Here is a 15841-nt window from a genome sequence, read left to right as displayed (position 1 = left end):
CTGGTATTAATTCTACTGTGCAGTGCATTTTTTTCTTTTTGTTACTTCTGGCTATCACACATTTTCGTTTCCAACACGTGTCTCATTGCTTTTCCCTTTACGCAACATAAGCAATCCACTGTGCAGTATTGTCTCGCTGACTTCCTATACGAGTGGCGTTTTCATTCTTCCTGCGTGTTCTCCATCTTCGTGCGTTGAGATGAATATCTCTCTCTTTCGCATACTAGAGAGGTATGCACCCCGAAGCAAAACCACGTATTTTTTGTTTCCATTTCTTGTTTTTTGCTGCTCCTTGCCTACTCTCTTCGCTCATTTGCGTAGCAAATTTTGACAATGTTGTACACGTGATTCCTCCATTTCCTTATGTTTTGCTTTCTTCACATGTGTGCATTCTACTTTATTGCCTTCCGTTGATTGTCGATAGATTTCGTACTTGTAAACTTTTCCAATATCTTCTCGTTCTCGGTATATTCCACATTATCTCATTTTTACCCAATTTTTATACTCCTATATTACCCTTTGAACGCGCTTGTTGTCTGATATAACGTAGGTGTCGCTTCTTTTTAGATTATCTCTATTTGTGTTCAATATTATCACAATCAGTATGTTATACGGGAATACTCTTGTCTTGTTTGTAAGAAGTATCTACATAGCTTGGCCCGTGAACATTATAGTGTAAAAACCCGGCAATGAAATGTGTAATATGAATGTGGATTAGGCATGAAGAAAGTGTGAGTCTTGGACATATTTTTTCCGAAGAGTTAGAACACTGTCCGTAAGCAACGGGACACGCGGTGAATAGATAAACGTAATTTAGAAGAAAAATGATGAAAATACTTTGTTTGCTCTGAAGAGATTTCCAGACTTGAGACCTGCAGTTTTAGAAGTTGCCCGTGTTAAAAATATCGAAACAGGTATATATTGTTGTGGTTTAAGGTGTTGTGATAGGAAATGAAATTTATGATTAGATAAATTTGATTTCGATTCCTGAGTAAGGATGTGTTAATTAGCATAACGATATGCACGATAGCTCATGGAAAGCTGAAGTTAACGCCACGAGCCTCGAACTCCAAGTCTAAAATTTAGTATTGTTTTCCAAAAGATGAAAGAGAAATTTCAAGTAATAATATTAAAGAGTTTGCAGACCTTAAATTTATAGTTTTCCTCCGAAACGGTGTAACCAGAGAACTAGGAAAAAGTAGGTGCGTAATTGTAGTCGAAAAAATATAAAGACAAATCTAATATCTGGTAATATTTGACCAGATGGTCTTGGTTACAGTTATTTGGCTCAGTGAAGGGTTTAAGTCTAGGGGTATATCTTCTAATAATTCCGATCTACATATTGGAAAAATAGTTATATCTAATTATGATAAGTATTTATAGTTCTGCTTAACAGAAACAAATCTGTACGTAACAAGAAAAAACAAGAATTTATTTTTATACGAGTAATAATTAAAACTAGTGTTCTTAAAGACGAGGAAAAGGAATCAGAAGAAACCAGTAGCAACAGTTAAATAAGTGATGCCACCTGGTGAGCGAAAATAAGGTGAAAAAATTCACAATCTCCAATAACTCTCATGAAAATATCTGGTTTATTATATCTTGGTGCTCAGATAGGTAAATAGTTAAAAATAATGAATCCTACTAAGACTCCTTGAACCACTCTGAAAGTCCCTGACTAAATGTTTAAACATCTGGCTATCTTTCTAGCTGTCTCTACTTTAAAAAAAAATAGCTTACATTCAGGCTTCAGTCGTCACTTCGACTGTCACTACCTCTAATAAGGGAAAAAAAACTACCTTAGCCTCCATTAAGGCTTCAGTCGTCAGTTCGACTGTCATTAACTATTAGAAAATTCCGGGGAAACAATCATTCTTGTCGATCCCTCAGATTCACCTACCCGGCTATCACTTAAGCCAGCGGAAGGCGTAAGGGTACTGCCAAGGCAGCTTGAGAGCACCGAAACCTGAGAGTTGAGTTTAAGCTCTGATGAGATGGGGCGGCCGCTTCCCTTATAAAGGGAAGGAAAGCAGAAAGCAGGGTCACGAGAGTGTCGCCGCTGCGTGGGAGAAAATTATAAAAATCAGCTAGCAGAAAGGGTTGAGCGATCGGGAGACACCTGGTGACATTTACATAGGATATTTGTCTTTTGTTGCTCCTGTGGACAGAAAAGAACGAAAGAAGCTACATGCTTACGCTATGCTAACTAATAAACATAGATAAATACAAGATACAAATACAACTATATTAAAGATAATAATTAGTAATAAAATTTAATCTTTTTCCAAAGATAATGATATTCTTTATGCAACTGTTTTTTCCTTTAATTAACGAAAACATGGTATTGCAAGTTATTACGAACTTTAGGTATAGAAATCACAGGTTAATTTTACAGAATATTCACATGCTGCAAGGCTGAAAGAGATATGTCCTACGAGTTTAGAACTTATGAGACGGGCTGTGCTGATTATCTTAAGTGCAGCAACTGAACTTTTATTTTAAAAGTCAATTGCTGAATGAAATGTCTTTTTTTAAAAATGAATGAGGAAGAATAAATTAGATTGTTTAACCTGAAACCGTCAGTCGGCTAGTTTCTGAATATGCTGATGCTACAATCAATAAAAATGTTCTGCTGAAGTTTGGAGAGGGTAAAATGTTAAAATGACAATTAAATAAATGACAACACTTACATGGAATTTAGGTAACAGTGATAAAATTTAATTTTTAAATTAAAAAATGAATAAAAGAAATCATAAATTAATTAACAAAATAACAAAGACGTGGATCTCTAAGAAAAGAAATGAAAGAAATACTTTTAAGGAATTAAAGAAATGTTTTCAATCCTTCCAAATAAAAATATCTTAGTAACCTGATCCTCCTATGCTGATTACAATTTTATTTCAATATTAAAGTAGGTTCTATTCACGAAATCTGGAGGATTTGGGCTTCCAGTTTGTATTTTTACTAGTGATTCTTATTGTTTTTAACACATACTTCAGAATCACAGCACTTCTAGGAAAACTATTATTTTGACACTTTAAAACAGTTACATAAAAATGATTAAACTGGCATCGATGGTATATACATCAGAAAACTAATTCTCGGTTTTTATGATTTATATATATTATGACTATTGCGAAATATCGTTTAAGCGAATATAAAAGTTCTCGTTAAGCACAAATGATGCTCATTAAGCACAAGGATAATCATATTAAGAAATTGACTAAAGTAGAAAATGTGAGAGTTATCGGTAGATAATTAGGAATTTACAATTTATAAAAGAAGTAAGTTTTAACTTGCTAGCAACATAGGAACAATCACAAAAAATGTAGAAAAGGAGATAGGGCACATGTGCACTGAAAAAACCTAAATGTTTACGCATTGGTCATCAAGGGTAATCACGTAAGTAAATTTCTTCATACATATTCGCAATAAAAATTACTGAATCACATCAAAACAAAACATTTAATAATTTCTATCATATCTATGATAATATACAGTATTATTATACAGGTTGATACATAAATAAAAATATATATATATTTATATTTACACAGATATTCATGCTGATAATTAGGGACGTTAATCGAGTATTTGGCCAGGTACTCCATGGAATGCCGACATTTGAATTTTTAGATACATTACAAATATTTATTTCGTAGTAACGATAATGAGGATGCGTAACTTTTCTATTTCTAAATATTTCTTTCTCGAATGATATGCCTATGTCTAATATTCCTCATCTAACCTAATGTGAGTCAGATATTAGTAATTTGATGCCTTGGTCTGTATCAACTACGAATTGCATAACACCTGCAAACTAAATATTCTTGTCATTAGAACACGTGTTAGGCATTTAGCACTACTCTTATTAACAGCTTAATAACTTGGAGATCATACCATTTCTTATATATATATATATATATATATATATATCGGTAACACACACACACATATATATATATATATATATTATATATATATATATATATATATATATACTATATATATATATATCGGTAACACATTCATCATATTATGAGCAACAGTATTGCTCAATTTATTGAAAATACAATTGCCCACTTCTGCAAAAAGCAAAAACATTTCTCTATGGAGGAAATGCACATTCAACAATTTAGGTTTGTATTTACCAGCACTGAATGATTAACAGAAATACAAGAGCAATTATTAAAATTATCCAACAGTAAAATGGTGCAATGCTGACCTGAGATGTGCAATCTTTGTTATTTGGTACCATATTTGTAATTTCTTTACACTAACCAGATAATTATATTTTTAAACATATGATATTACGCTAATTAATCATGGAACAGACTCCAATTATTTTCTGCATGGTCATGATAATAAAAAATACAAAAAAATTATCCTGAATATTGATGGCTATCATATATGAATAAAAAAATTGTTCATTCCGTCCAACGACAGAACATTGGCATGGTCACAATTGTTCCGACCTGATGACTAACAGAGTTTATAAATAAGTTGCTACGATCGGATAAAGTACTCCGGTTTTTCGTTGTAATAGGGGAGAAAAAATTTTGAAAGCTCCTCCCTTTCTAATGCAGCCCTGCATCCTTGGATTGTCCACTATAGATATATCTAGCTTCCCATTTATGTGAATCCATTGCACTGCACTAAACGAGATGTCGCTCCTATAATTCACTCGACCGTGGGTTATGGAAGTCGTTCCATCGTATCCTCACGTCTGCATCTCTGGTAGATGACCCTCTTCTGATCGTCGAACTACCTCCTCACGAGACCTGCCTTCTGAGCACAGTGTTGCACCCCAATACAGGACCATCTAGTTTGACTTTTTTTTTAACAAATAAGTTCCATCGCACATTTTCACTGAGTTACTATGTAAAGAAATAATAGATTCTTGTTTGTCTCACTACTTAGAGTGGGAAAGTAACTTTGCCACTTCATTACGTTCTTCCATTTTTCGTCATTAAAAACGTTTGAAAATGCTATTTAGAAAATTTTGAGAACAATATATATGTATATGTGGACTCTGGAGCGCTTGAGTACAATTTAAGTCCTCATATCGGTGACCGCTCCAAAGCACCACTACTTTTTCAATTAGCCGCTCACGCTTATTTTGCACTTCACGCCCACGAAATTATGTCAAAATAAGGTGAGTGTTGTGTTGCATGTGTCTTTGAAGAACCATGACCTAGCACCACACTGACTTCGCCGGTTGATTTCCAACTAGCTCCAAACAAAAATAACTTTTCTTTTTGTCTGAAAATCTAAAAATTGCAACTTCTCTGTTAGTGGCTTGTTTATTTCCTCAAAAAAATCGATGTGAAAAATGGCGTGGCTTGGACTAGATGACATATTGTTAAGGAGACCACTCTCCCGTTTTCTGCTCTTTTCTTAAAAAAATACGTTCTTCAATTTTGGTGGTGTGCTTCCCTCATAGCGAAAGTAGGAGGAAATGTTTCTAGCACTTCTTCAGTGAGGTACATTGTTGATGTAAGGAAAACGGTTCTCGGAGGTTAAAAGAAGGGATGTTTACTTTAAAGAAAGTAACTTTGCTTCTGTCTAATATAAAATTTTCAGTTATTAAAAATACATAAGAATATTTGCTTATGGGAGCGAATGTTACAAATACACACCTAAAATGGAGCAAGTGCTGCAATGAAGTTGCGGCACGGCTTCATCGTAAGAGAGTCCATGATTACACCCTTATACTAATAAAATATTTAATAAAAATCCGATCCCTAATAGAAATTTTCGAGGTTCAAATAAAATACTTCAATCTTGGCTTTGCTGTAGGCTACTTGGTACTTCGGTCGTAATGTGCTTTTTCATTTTGCTAATCCACTGTTTCTTCCTCTGCTCTGTACATTTCCATACTGGCAAGTTATCGTTATGCTGGGAAACCAGTTCTTTCCCCTGCCGTATCCTAGAATAGTGAAGGAATTTGCACTTTCCTTCACATACTAAGGAACCTAATAAAGGTCGAGGAATTTTCGAATGGTGTGATCTGCTGCAGTGCTTAGCTTCTGCGCCTTCAGGAACACCATGTCCCGGATCGCACAGTAGGTCCTTTCCTTGCCATGTAGTTATACCTTCTCTTCTTCAGGGTGGTATTTTTGCGAGATGCACAGAACAATTTGTCATGCCATGCTTCCTGCTGTTCCCTTGCGATGCCAAAATGATCTAGAATCATGTTTCTTTGCAATGTGCCTAAGAATATGTCATCCGGTGTGTAGAATATCGATTTGGTTATAGTTTGATTCGATAAGATCGCATTGGTAGGTAGATGTATTGCCCATGTTGTATGACTCGTAGCACAGAAGACTGAAAAGCCGCTAAAGTTCTGCGTGAGTTCGTTCCACTAGATTTCACTTAGAATGGTAAGGTGGCGCGTACAACACCTTGATACCATGATATTCTATTTCATCTTTCCATCACTGACAATTGAATTGTGTTCCTTGATCACTGAGAATAGCGTTTGGTTCTGCAATGATGGCTAAGACATACTGTCTAAGGTATTTGAGGATCAAATTTGCCGAAGTGTATATTAATGCGATTGCCACTAGATACCTTGTGCACCCATTCATCACAGTGAGAATGTACTTTTCTCCTGTAGGTGTTGTCGGTAGGTCACCGATTAAGTCCACATAATATCTCTTTGTCTCGCTGAGGTTAATATTCTTTGTGGAAATGATCGACTTTGACCTGGCACATACTTCACAGCTATCCACTGCTTCAAGTTCCGCCTCATGATCTTCCAAAAGTAAAAATTGCTGAAGAACTTCCAGGATTTATAAAATCCGAAATGTCCGCTCTGGTCATGGAAAGCTTGCAAAGCTTTCTGTCGTAGTGTCTGCGAAAGGCAGATTGTCAGCATTTCCAAACTATGGAAATTTCTGTGTCACAAGACTTGGTCAACAAGTCCAATTTCGAGTTCTAGTGTTTGCATTATCAGCGTTTCTAGTTCTGAAGCAATCCATGATGGGTGTCCACTGGTGATCCTGCATTTTCGCTAGCTCTGATTTGGTGACGTCTAGTATAGTCTTTGATGTTGAATAGCGTTCTCACTAGTTGTGGGGGCAGGACCTTCTTCGTAATATCGTGACATAGAATCAGCCAAGATGTTATCCTTGTCTTTGCAATGTTCCACATCAAAATTATGATCTTGTAGTTGCGGGTTATTCTGCAGTGGCTGCACCGCAGCAAGAATTGGAACAGCAAATTAATCTGCTGAAGCGTGCAACTACAAGATTATACTTTTGATGTAAAACAACCTAAAGGCAAAAATAATATCGTGGCTGATTCACTGTCACGATATTATAAAGAAGGTTTTACCGGCACACTCAGTGTCAACGCTATTGAAGAACAAACACTAATACTAGATGACACCAAAACCGAGCTCGCGAAAATGCAGGAGCATCCCCAGTGGACACCCGTCACCGATTTCCTTACAACTTGTTAAGGTTATGATATAAACAGTAGGACTAGAAATTGGAACCAATATTATCACCTTGTTCACCAAGTCTTGTGTTTCAGAGATTTTCGTAGTCCGAAAATATGGACAATCGGCTTTTCCGCAGGCACTACGACAGAAAGCTCTGCAGTATGTAAATGACAGGAGCAGTCACTTCGTATTTTATAAATCCTGGAAGTCGCTCAGCAATTTATACTTTGGAAGACCATGAAGCGGGACTTGAGGCACTGGATAGCTGACTGCGAAGTTTTTGCAAGGTTCAAAGTCAATCGTAATTCTCCACAACAAACATTAACCTCATACACCGCAGGGAGACCAAAAGATATTTATTATGTGGACTTAGTCGGTTCCCTACCGAGAACACCTACATAAGAAAAGTACATTCTAAGTGTGGCGGATAAGTGTACAAGATATCTAGTGGCAATCGCATTAAGAAACTGTTCGGCGAATTTAGTCCTCAAATACTTTGAACGGTATGTCTTAGCCATCATTGTAGAACCCAACCCCATTCCCAGTGAACAAGGAACACAATTCACTTCTCAGAGATGGAAATATGAAATGAAATGTCTTGGTATCAAGATGTTGTATACCCCACCTTGTCATCCTAAGTCAAATCTAGTGGAAGGAACTCATGCAGAACTCAAGTGGCTCTTCAGTGTCTAAAAATCATACTCACGCGTGATACATCTACCTACCATTGTAAGTCATACTGTAACAAAATCGCTATTTCACTCGCCGATAGAGTTATTCTTAGACACATTGCTAAAAAGACCCGATTCTAGAACATTTTGGCGTCCGAAGAGAAGAGCGAGAAGCATGACATGAGAAATTGTTCTGCGCATGTCGAAAGAATATCATCTTGAAGAAGAGAAGGAATAACAGATTCGCAAGAAAAGGACCTATAGTGCGGGCCGGGGATCTGGTGTTGCTGAGGGGATTAGAGTTAAGCATTGCAGCAGATCACGCCATTCGAAAATTCTTCGATCTTTACCAGGGTCCTTATTATGTAAATGAAAAGAAAGGAGCAAATACCTTCACTATTAAGGAATCCGGCACGGAAAAAGAACTGGTTCCCCAGCATATCGATAAATTGCCAGTATGGAAATATACAGAGGAGAGGAAGGAACAGTGGATTAAGAACATGAAAGAGTACATTACGACTGAAGTATCAAGTAGCCTACAGGAAAGTCAAGATTTGTATGTATTTTATTTGAAATTTGAAATTTTTTCTTAGGGATCGGATTTTTATTAAATATTTTATTAGTACACGGGTGTAAACATCGACTCTGTTAGGACGAAACCGCGCTACAACTTAATTGCAGCACATGCAGTATCTTACGAGGGAGTATTTGTAACATTCGCTCGCATGAGCAATTATTCTTATGTTTTTTAAATAACATTGAAAATTATTTTATATTAGAACATTTATTTCTAGCAGATGCAAAGGTTCTTTTTTATAATAAACATACCTTCTCCTAACTTCCGACAATCGTTTTCCTTACATCGACCACCTACCTCACTGAAAAAGTGCCACAAACGTTCCCTCCTACTTTTACTATAAAAAAAGCGCACCACCCAAGTTAATGAATGTACTTTTTTTCTTTTAAAAAAAGTGCAGAAAACGTTTAAGTGGTCTCCATAACAATATGTTTCTAGTCGATGCCACGCCATCCTTCAGAACGATTTTTTAAGGAAATAAACCAGCCATTAATACAGAGAGATTGCATTTTTTAAATTTTCAAAAAGAAGTAAAATCTTAGTTTCTGGTTTGAAGCTATTTGGAAAGCACCTGTTGAATTTAGGTTGTTGCAAGCTGGTGGTTCTTCAAAGACACACTCAACACCACACTCACATTACTTTGCCGTATTTTTTGTGTGCGTGAAGTGCAAAATCAGCATGGGCAGCTAATTGAAGAAATAGTGGTGGTTTGGTGCGGTCACCCGCGCGACGACTTAAATTATACTCACGTGCTCCAAAGCTCATCTGAAACTTTCATTAACTCTTTGAAACACAGTGGTACTTATATTATACCACCTTTTAGATAACTGTTTAGAAACACCGTGACGCAAAGAGTTAATGACGTTAAAAGCTAAACGTAGTGTAGTGGCGAAGTTACATTCCCACTCTGAGTAGAAAGAGAAGCACAATTGTGTTATTTCTTTATGAAGGAACTCAGTGAGATGTGCGATGGAACTCATTTTAAATTAAAGCAGAAGAAGTCAGACTAGATGGCCAGGAGGAGATCCCAGTATTATGATGCAAGACTGTGTCCAGAAGCCAAGTCTCGTGAGGAGGTAGTTCGACGACCAGAAGAGGCTCATCTACCAGAGATGCCGCCGTCAAAGTATGAAGGAAGAAGTTCTATAACCCACGATTGAATGAGTTATAGGAGGGATATTTCGTAAGTGCAGTGATATGGATTCACATCAATGGGGGGTATATATATCTATAGTGGACAATCCAAGGATGGAGGGTTACAGTGAAAACTAGGAGAAGTTTTTAAATTTTTTCTCCCCTATTGCAACAGAAAGCCCGAGTACTTTAGCCGATCCGATCCACTTACCTGTAAATTCTGTTGGTCATCACGTGGGAACAGTTATCCAATCTTCTGTCGTTGGACGGAATGAACAATTTATGAACTTCATTTTTATTTATATATGATTGACATCACTAGCCAGGATATTTTATCTACATTTTTATATTATCATGACCATGCAGAAGATAATTGGAATTTGTGCTATGATTAATTAACGTAATATCATGTGTTTAAAAATGCAATTATATTTTTTAGTGTGATGAAGTTACCAAGTAGATTACTAAATAACAAATATCCCACATCTGAGGTAAGCATTGTAATATTTGATTATATCATTAAATTTAACAATTGCAACCTGTCTGCGTTATTTCCAAGAACACCTTCTAAAGGATCGCGTTCTTTAGACTAGATAATATATTGTTCTAGATACCACTTTCCAGTTTTCTGCTTTTTTTTTTAAAGAAAAAATACGTTTACCAACTTGGGTGGTGTGCTTACCTCATAGTCAAAGTAGGAGGGAACGTACTGGCATTTCTTCAGTGAGGTAGATGCTGGATGCAAGGCAAACGGTTCTCGGAGTATGGCAGAAGTGATGTTTACTTTAAAAAACAGAAACTTTGCCTCTACCAAAAATGGATGTTCTAATATAAAATAATTTTGAAGTTATTTAAAATACATATGAATAATTGCTCATGGGAGAGAACGTTAGTGTTCAGGTTTACATTTCAATATTATTTCGCAACATCTGCATAGAAACCTATTTTTTCAAAAGATTGTTTTATTCTAGGACACTGTCCACACTAAATTGCATAAAATGACGTGTCATGGAAGTCTGTATATCATGTGTTAATTTTGTATCATACGGGAATGGTATAATAAGAATACCACGCAGATTGCCAATTTATTACATAAAGCGTAGATCATTTCCCCACTGGTTTTCAGTAAAGATTTTCTGTTTCTAATTTCACCATCCATTCTTTACAAACCCTATTTGTGGTATACAATTTAAACCCATACTATTACTCATAGGCAGTGGTGTCATACTAATTCTTTAACAACCGGTTATCTCTTTATATATATATATATATATATATATATATATATATATATATATATATATATATATAGAAAGAGAGATGGGTAGGCAGAAACAATATAGACAAGCATTTTTTTTATTAGATACTGCTAGCTACAAGTAAAGGCTTATACAGGTTTCTAATACTACGAAATTAGTGTAGGTCTGCGTATACCTTGCACAGGAATTATCGAACATAGATAATTGTCATACAGTATTGGAAAGACATTCGTCCAGCAACAGATCGATAATTGGTGATAATAATATGTGGATGCATTTTAAATATAAATAGAGGTCACCGCTACATTCATGTTATTCCAGTTCTCATTCTTGATATCAGACTATTTTAGATTAAAGAAAAAACGCTTATACCTTGTTCTGAGAGACAGCTGGTTAACCAGTAGCTGCAAAAATTTCCAGAAGCAAAAAGAGATAAACTAAAATTAAATATTTATTGGTATAGTTGATAAATTGTACTGTTAGGTTTGGTTATAAGAAAATGTTTGGCGAAGATAAATATTTTACAGTCGGCTATTGCGAACTAGCTGAACAGCACCATTACTCCTTCGATCAAAATTCAAATGAAAGTAACGTAAAAAATGAAAAGAACCGTTTAAGGGACAGTTCTACCTGCAGCGTAAAATTCAATATTAACCGACTCACCCCTTCCAAAATCTAATGACTAGCTGGATGCCTTGTTTAGATATTGGTAACTACACCAGTCCATTGTCTCACGTCGTAGTAATTACGGTATTTTCCTAAAAATCGGTGTACGCGAAAGATTACTTCAAATGATAACATAATGTTCTAAATTTTTTCTTTCAGGCAAGACTGACTCATGTGATGACAATTTTTAATATATTTTTAATTCCCGTCCTCTTCTTATGATACTCTTTTCAATGAAAGTAACACGATACGAAAAGCCCGTTGAAGGAAGGCATCCAGAATATTGTACAATATTTTTCACATAGGTCAACTTTCTTACTTTTAAAAAATAATATATAACATTTCACTTTTATCTTTTTAATATACAGAGTCAGGCAAGAGCAGGGAAACGGATCTATTGAAAACTCATATTTGGCAAACCGCATGTTAACACATGCAGGTGAAGAACATCACACGTGCCAGGAATGTGGAAGAGGATTTAGTCGAAGATCAAACTTGTTGAGACACACGTCAACACATACTAGTATAAAGCCTCATAGCTGCGAAGAGTGTGGCAAGCAATTTAAAGATAGGTCATATTTGACAAGACACATGCGAATGCATACAGGTGGAAAACGTCTCGCTTGTCATGAGTGTGGTAAGGAATTAAGTCAAAGGTCATCCTTGAGGGCACACTTGTTAATACATACGGGTGAAAAATCTCATACGTGCGAAGTGTGTGGAAAGGGATTTAGTCGAAGGTCATTCTTGTTGACGCACATGTCAATACATACAGGTGAGAAGCCTCATACCTGCGAAGAGTGTGGAAAGCGATTTAGACTTAGGTCACATTTGACAAGCCACATGTCAATGCATACAGGTGGGAAACATCTCGGTTGCCATGAGTGTGGAAGGGGATTTACTCAAAGGTCATCCTTGATGACACACATGTTAATACATACGGGTGAAAAATCTCATACGTGCGAAGTGTGTGGAAAGGGATTTAGTCGAAGGTCATTCTTGTTGACACACACGTTAATACATACTGGTGAAAGGCCTCACATATGCAAACAGTGTGGACAGGGTTTTAATTGCAGGTCAAATTTGGCAAGACACTTGTCAATACATACGGGAGACAAACGCCACACGTGCCAAAAGTGTGGAAAAAAATTTACAAAAAGGTCATACTTGGCAACACACATGTTGATACATACCGGTGAAAAACCTCATACATGTGACGACTGTGGAAAGGGATTCAGATTTATTTCAAGTTTTGCAAGGCACAAGTTTATACATGCGGGTGTGAAGCGTCACGCGTGCCAAAAGTGTGTATAGAAGGATTTAGTGCAAGGTCATCCTTGACACATATCAATACATACTGGCGTAAACATCTTATGTGCGAAGAGTGAGTGATTTATAATTAGGTCAGATTTGACAAGACATATGTTAATACATACGTGTGAAAAACGACACACCTGTCAGTAGTGCGGAAGAGAATTTAGTCAAAGTTCACACTTGGCAACACACATGTTGGAACATACTGGTGAGAAACCTTATACACGAAAAAGTTTAAAAAGGGATTCAGCTTTAAGAAAAGTTTTGCATGCACATGTTTATACAAAGTAGTGTGAAACTTCACGCGTAGCAAAAGGGCGGAAAAATTTTAGGAACAGGTGTAATTTAGCAAGACGCGTGTCAGTACATACAGGTAATAATGCCATACATGCCAGGAGTGTGGAAAAGGATTTAGAGAAACGCCAACGTTGACAACACACATGTTGATATATACAGATCAATATTCTCATGGGGGCCGCGGTGGCTCAGTGGTAGAGCGTTCACCTCTGGTGCTAGGGGTTCCGGGTTCGATCCCAGCCCCCGCCAAGTGAACTTTGTGGTGGACAAACACCGTGTGCGTGGGTTTTCTCGGGGTTCTCCCGTTTCCTCCCACATTCATTCCACCATTTCATTCATTAATCATCATCACAGTCTCCTTTAGCCTAACCGGCACACTGTGGGACGTAAAACTCAAAGATTTCATTTCATTTTTCAATATTCTCATGCCAAGACTGTGGAAGGGAATTCAGTGGCAAGTCGAGTTATGCAAGGCATATTTTATGCATACGACTGTAATACCTGACATATGTCAAAGAGTATGGAAACGGATTTACTCCACACATTAATACATACTGGTCAAAACTTCATATGTTCCGAGAGTTTTGAAAGCGATTTAGAATTAGGTCAGATTTGGCAAGCTCAAAAGTTCTCTCTTGCCAAGAGTGCGGGTATGGATTCAGCGAAAATTAATGTTTGCCAAACACATATTTATATGTACTGTTGAAATCTCACTTGCGTAATGAGCATTGAAATGAATTTAGTCAGAGGTTTGTCTTAGCATAACATTTGAAGACGAACTTGTGAGATATGTCTTTCATTAGGAGTGTGGGAAGCAAATTCTTTTATAGGACACATTTTGGAACACTTGCCAGTACATGCAGGCGAAAAGTCTTAATGTGACAAGAGTGTTCGCAAAGATTTAGTTATATATCACATCTGGCAAGACACATGTTAATTCTTATAAGTAATAATCTTAAATTTGTAAACACGCTGATACATAGCAGTAAAGACCGCATATCTGTCAAAATAGTGAAATCGTATTTACTTAAAGGGCACTCTTGGTAACCCACTCGCATTCGAGGTGTGTGAAAAGTGATTTAATTTTCCGTTAGTTCTGGCAAGACATTAATACATACATATAAACACCACAAAGTGATGAAGGATGTAGTTTAAGGTCTAATTCGGCAGCGCACATATCAATATATACTATTAAGAACCTCATACTTTCTAAAAGTGTAGAAAGAAATATAATCAAAATCAAAGTTGAAGACACATGTTAAAATGTAGATAAAAAACAACATATGCCAGTGGTGTGTAGAGGAATGTGTTCTTATTTAGCAAGACGCATAATAAGACATTCAGGAGGTAAAAGTCTTACGAGGGAGAAGCACTGAAATGCGAGCATATCATACATTCCTGGCACATATTGTATAAAAAAATTAGAAATCTTTTATCACCTAACATGGGAGCGAGAATATAGTCAAAGTTCAAACTACAAGACAAAATTTACACATACAGTTCAGAAAAACCGTAGCGGTTAAGTGTTGAAATAATATTTAGTATAAAATCCAAGATTTGTGAGACATGTCTTCAAACTCTTTAGTACTTACTTTTTGAGGCCATACTTGTAACAGTCTAATTATTTTCTGATATGAATATATGTAATTGGAGAGTTTGGAGTTTTTCTACTATGCTCAGTATCCAAAAAAGCAATTTGATCGCAATTTTTTCTTGGACTGCTGTAATTTTTCCAGAACGTTTTTCCCAATCCAATTGGATTTGGGAGCAATCCGATACATAATAATACATGTTTCTGACTTAGATTAGCTAGGCAAGAAACTCATATGTTTTGTCGCCATTTTTTGAGCCATACATATATATATATATATATAATTGTGTAATCCCGTTTCATAAAAAAGCTCTGGCTACGGTACTCAAGTTAGATAGTGTACATATAGACTTGCCGTCAATGTGCAATGTTCTTCTGTCTTTAGAATAAGAATACATTTAAAACATAAACTATTATGTCTTCCGTGGTGGAAATCGAGAAGAAACCATCGCTTGAAAAATATTGTTTTTTACCATTTAACCAAGTTAGCAATAATTAAAACTTACATTGATATAGCCTTACAATTTTCAAGTACATCTATTTTTCACAAGTAATAAGCCCATCGCACAATAATAAATGTTTTATCAAAAAAATAGTATACCAGTACCATAAATATTATTGCAAAATGGGAAATCTAAAAATAGTATTGAATGATTTTTTTAATTTCCTTTTGCAGAAAGAACTTACTACTCCGAAGCCAATGGTAAGTGTTAGATTGTCAATTTTCAATAGTGAAACGTTCGAAGGAAAGTTTTCAACTCCGTCTGATAAAACTAAGCAAAATCTATGATAAAAGTTAAAAACAGCGTGAGAAAAACATGGTGTAAATTTCTGCAAGCTAGTTACATAATTATGGCTGAAGAGGGAAGAAACACTCAGAAATGT

General features: G+C 36.1%; 1 protein-coding gene across 6 annotated transcripts in view; it reads left to right on the top strand.

Annotated features, from left to right (window-relative positions):
- The window catches only part of LOC145673410 (E3 SUMO-protein ligase ZBED1-like), a 60374-nt gene extending 47040 nt beyond the window's left edge, over positions 1 to 13334 (top strand). For 5 of the 6 annotated variants that reach the window (XR_014128763.1, XM_081743094.1, XM_081743093.1 and 2 more), the window contains one exon: positions 12123 to 13334. Coding sequence is in view for 4 of the 6 variants with exons in the window: in XM_081743094.1 (XP_081599220.1) it covers positions 12123 to 13068 (946 nt within the window). In the remaining 2 variants the exon portion in view is untranslated. Of the gene's footprint in view, positions 1 to 11913 lie in introns of all 6 variants that reach the window. The other variant, XR_014128762.1, reaches the window with a different exon arrangement.
- Positions 13335 to 15841: the final 2507 nt, after the last annotated feature.

The sequence above is a fragment of the Thermobia domestica genome, chromosome 16, assembly GCF_964235325.1.
Source record: "Thermobia domestica chromosome 16, izTheDome1.hap1.1, whole genome shotgun sequence".
Taxonomy (NCBI): domain Eukaryota; kingdom Metazoa; phylum Arthropoda; class Insecta; order Zygentoma; family Lepismatidae; genus Thermobia; species Thermobia domestica.
The sequence above is the reverse complement of the archived record's forward strand: the minus strand, read 5'-3'. Positions and strand labels throughout refer to the sequence as shown.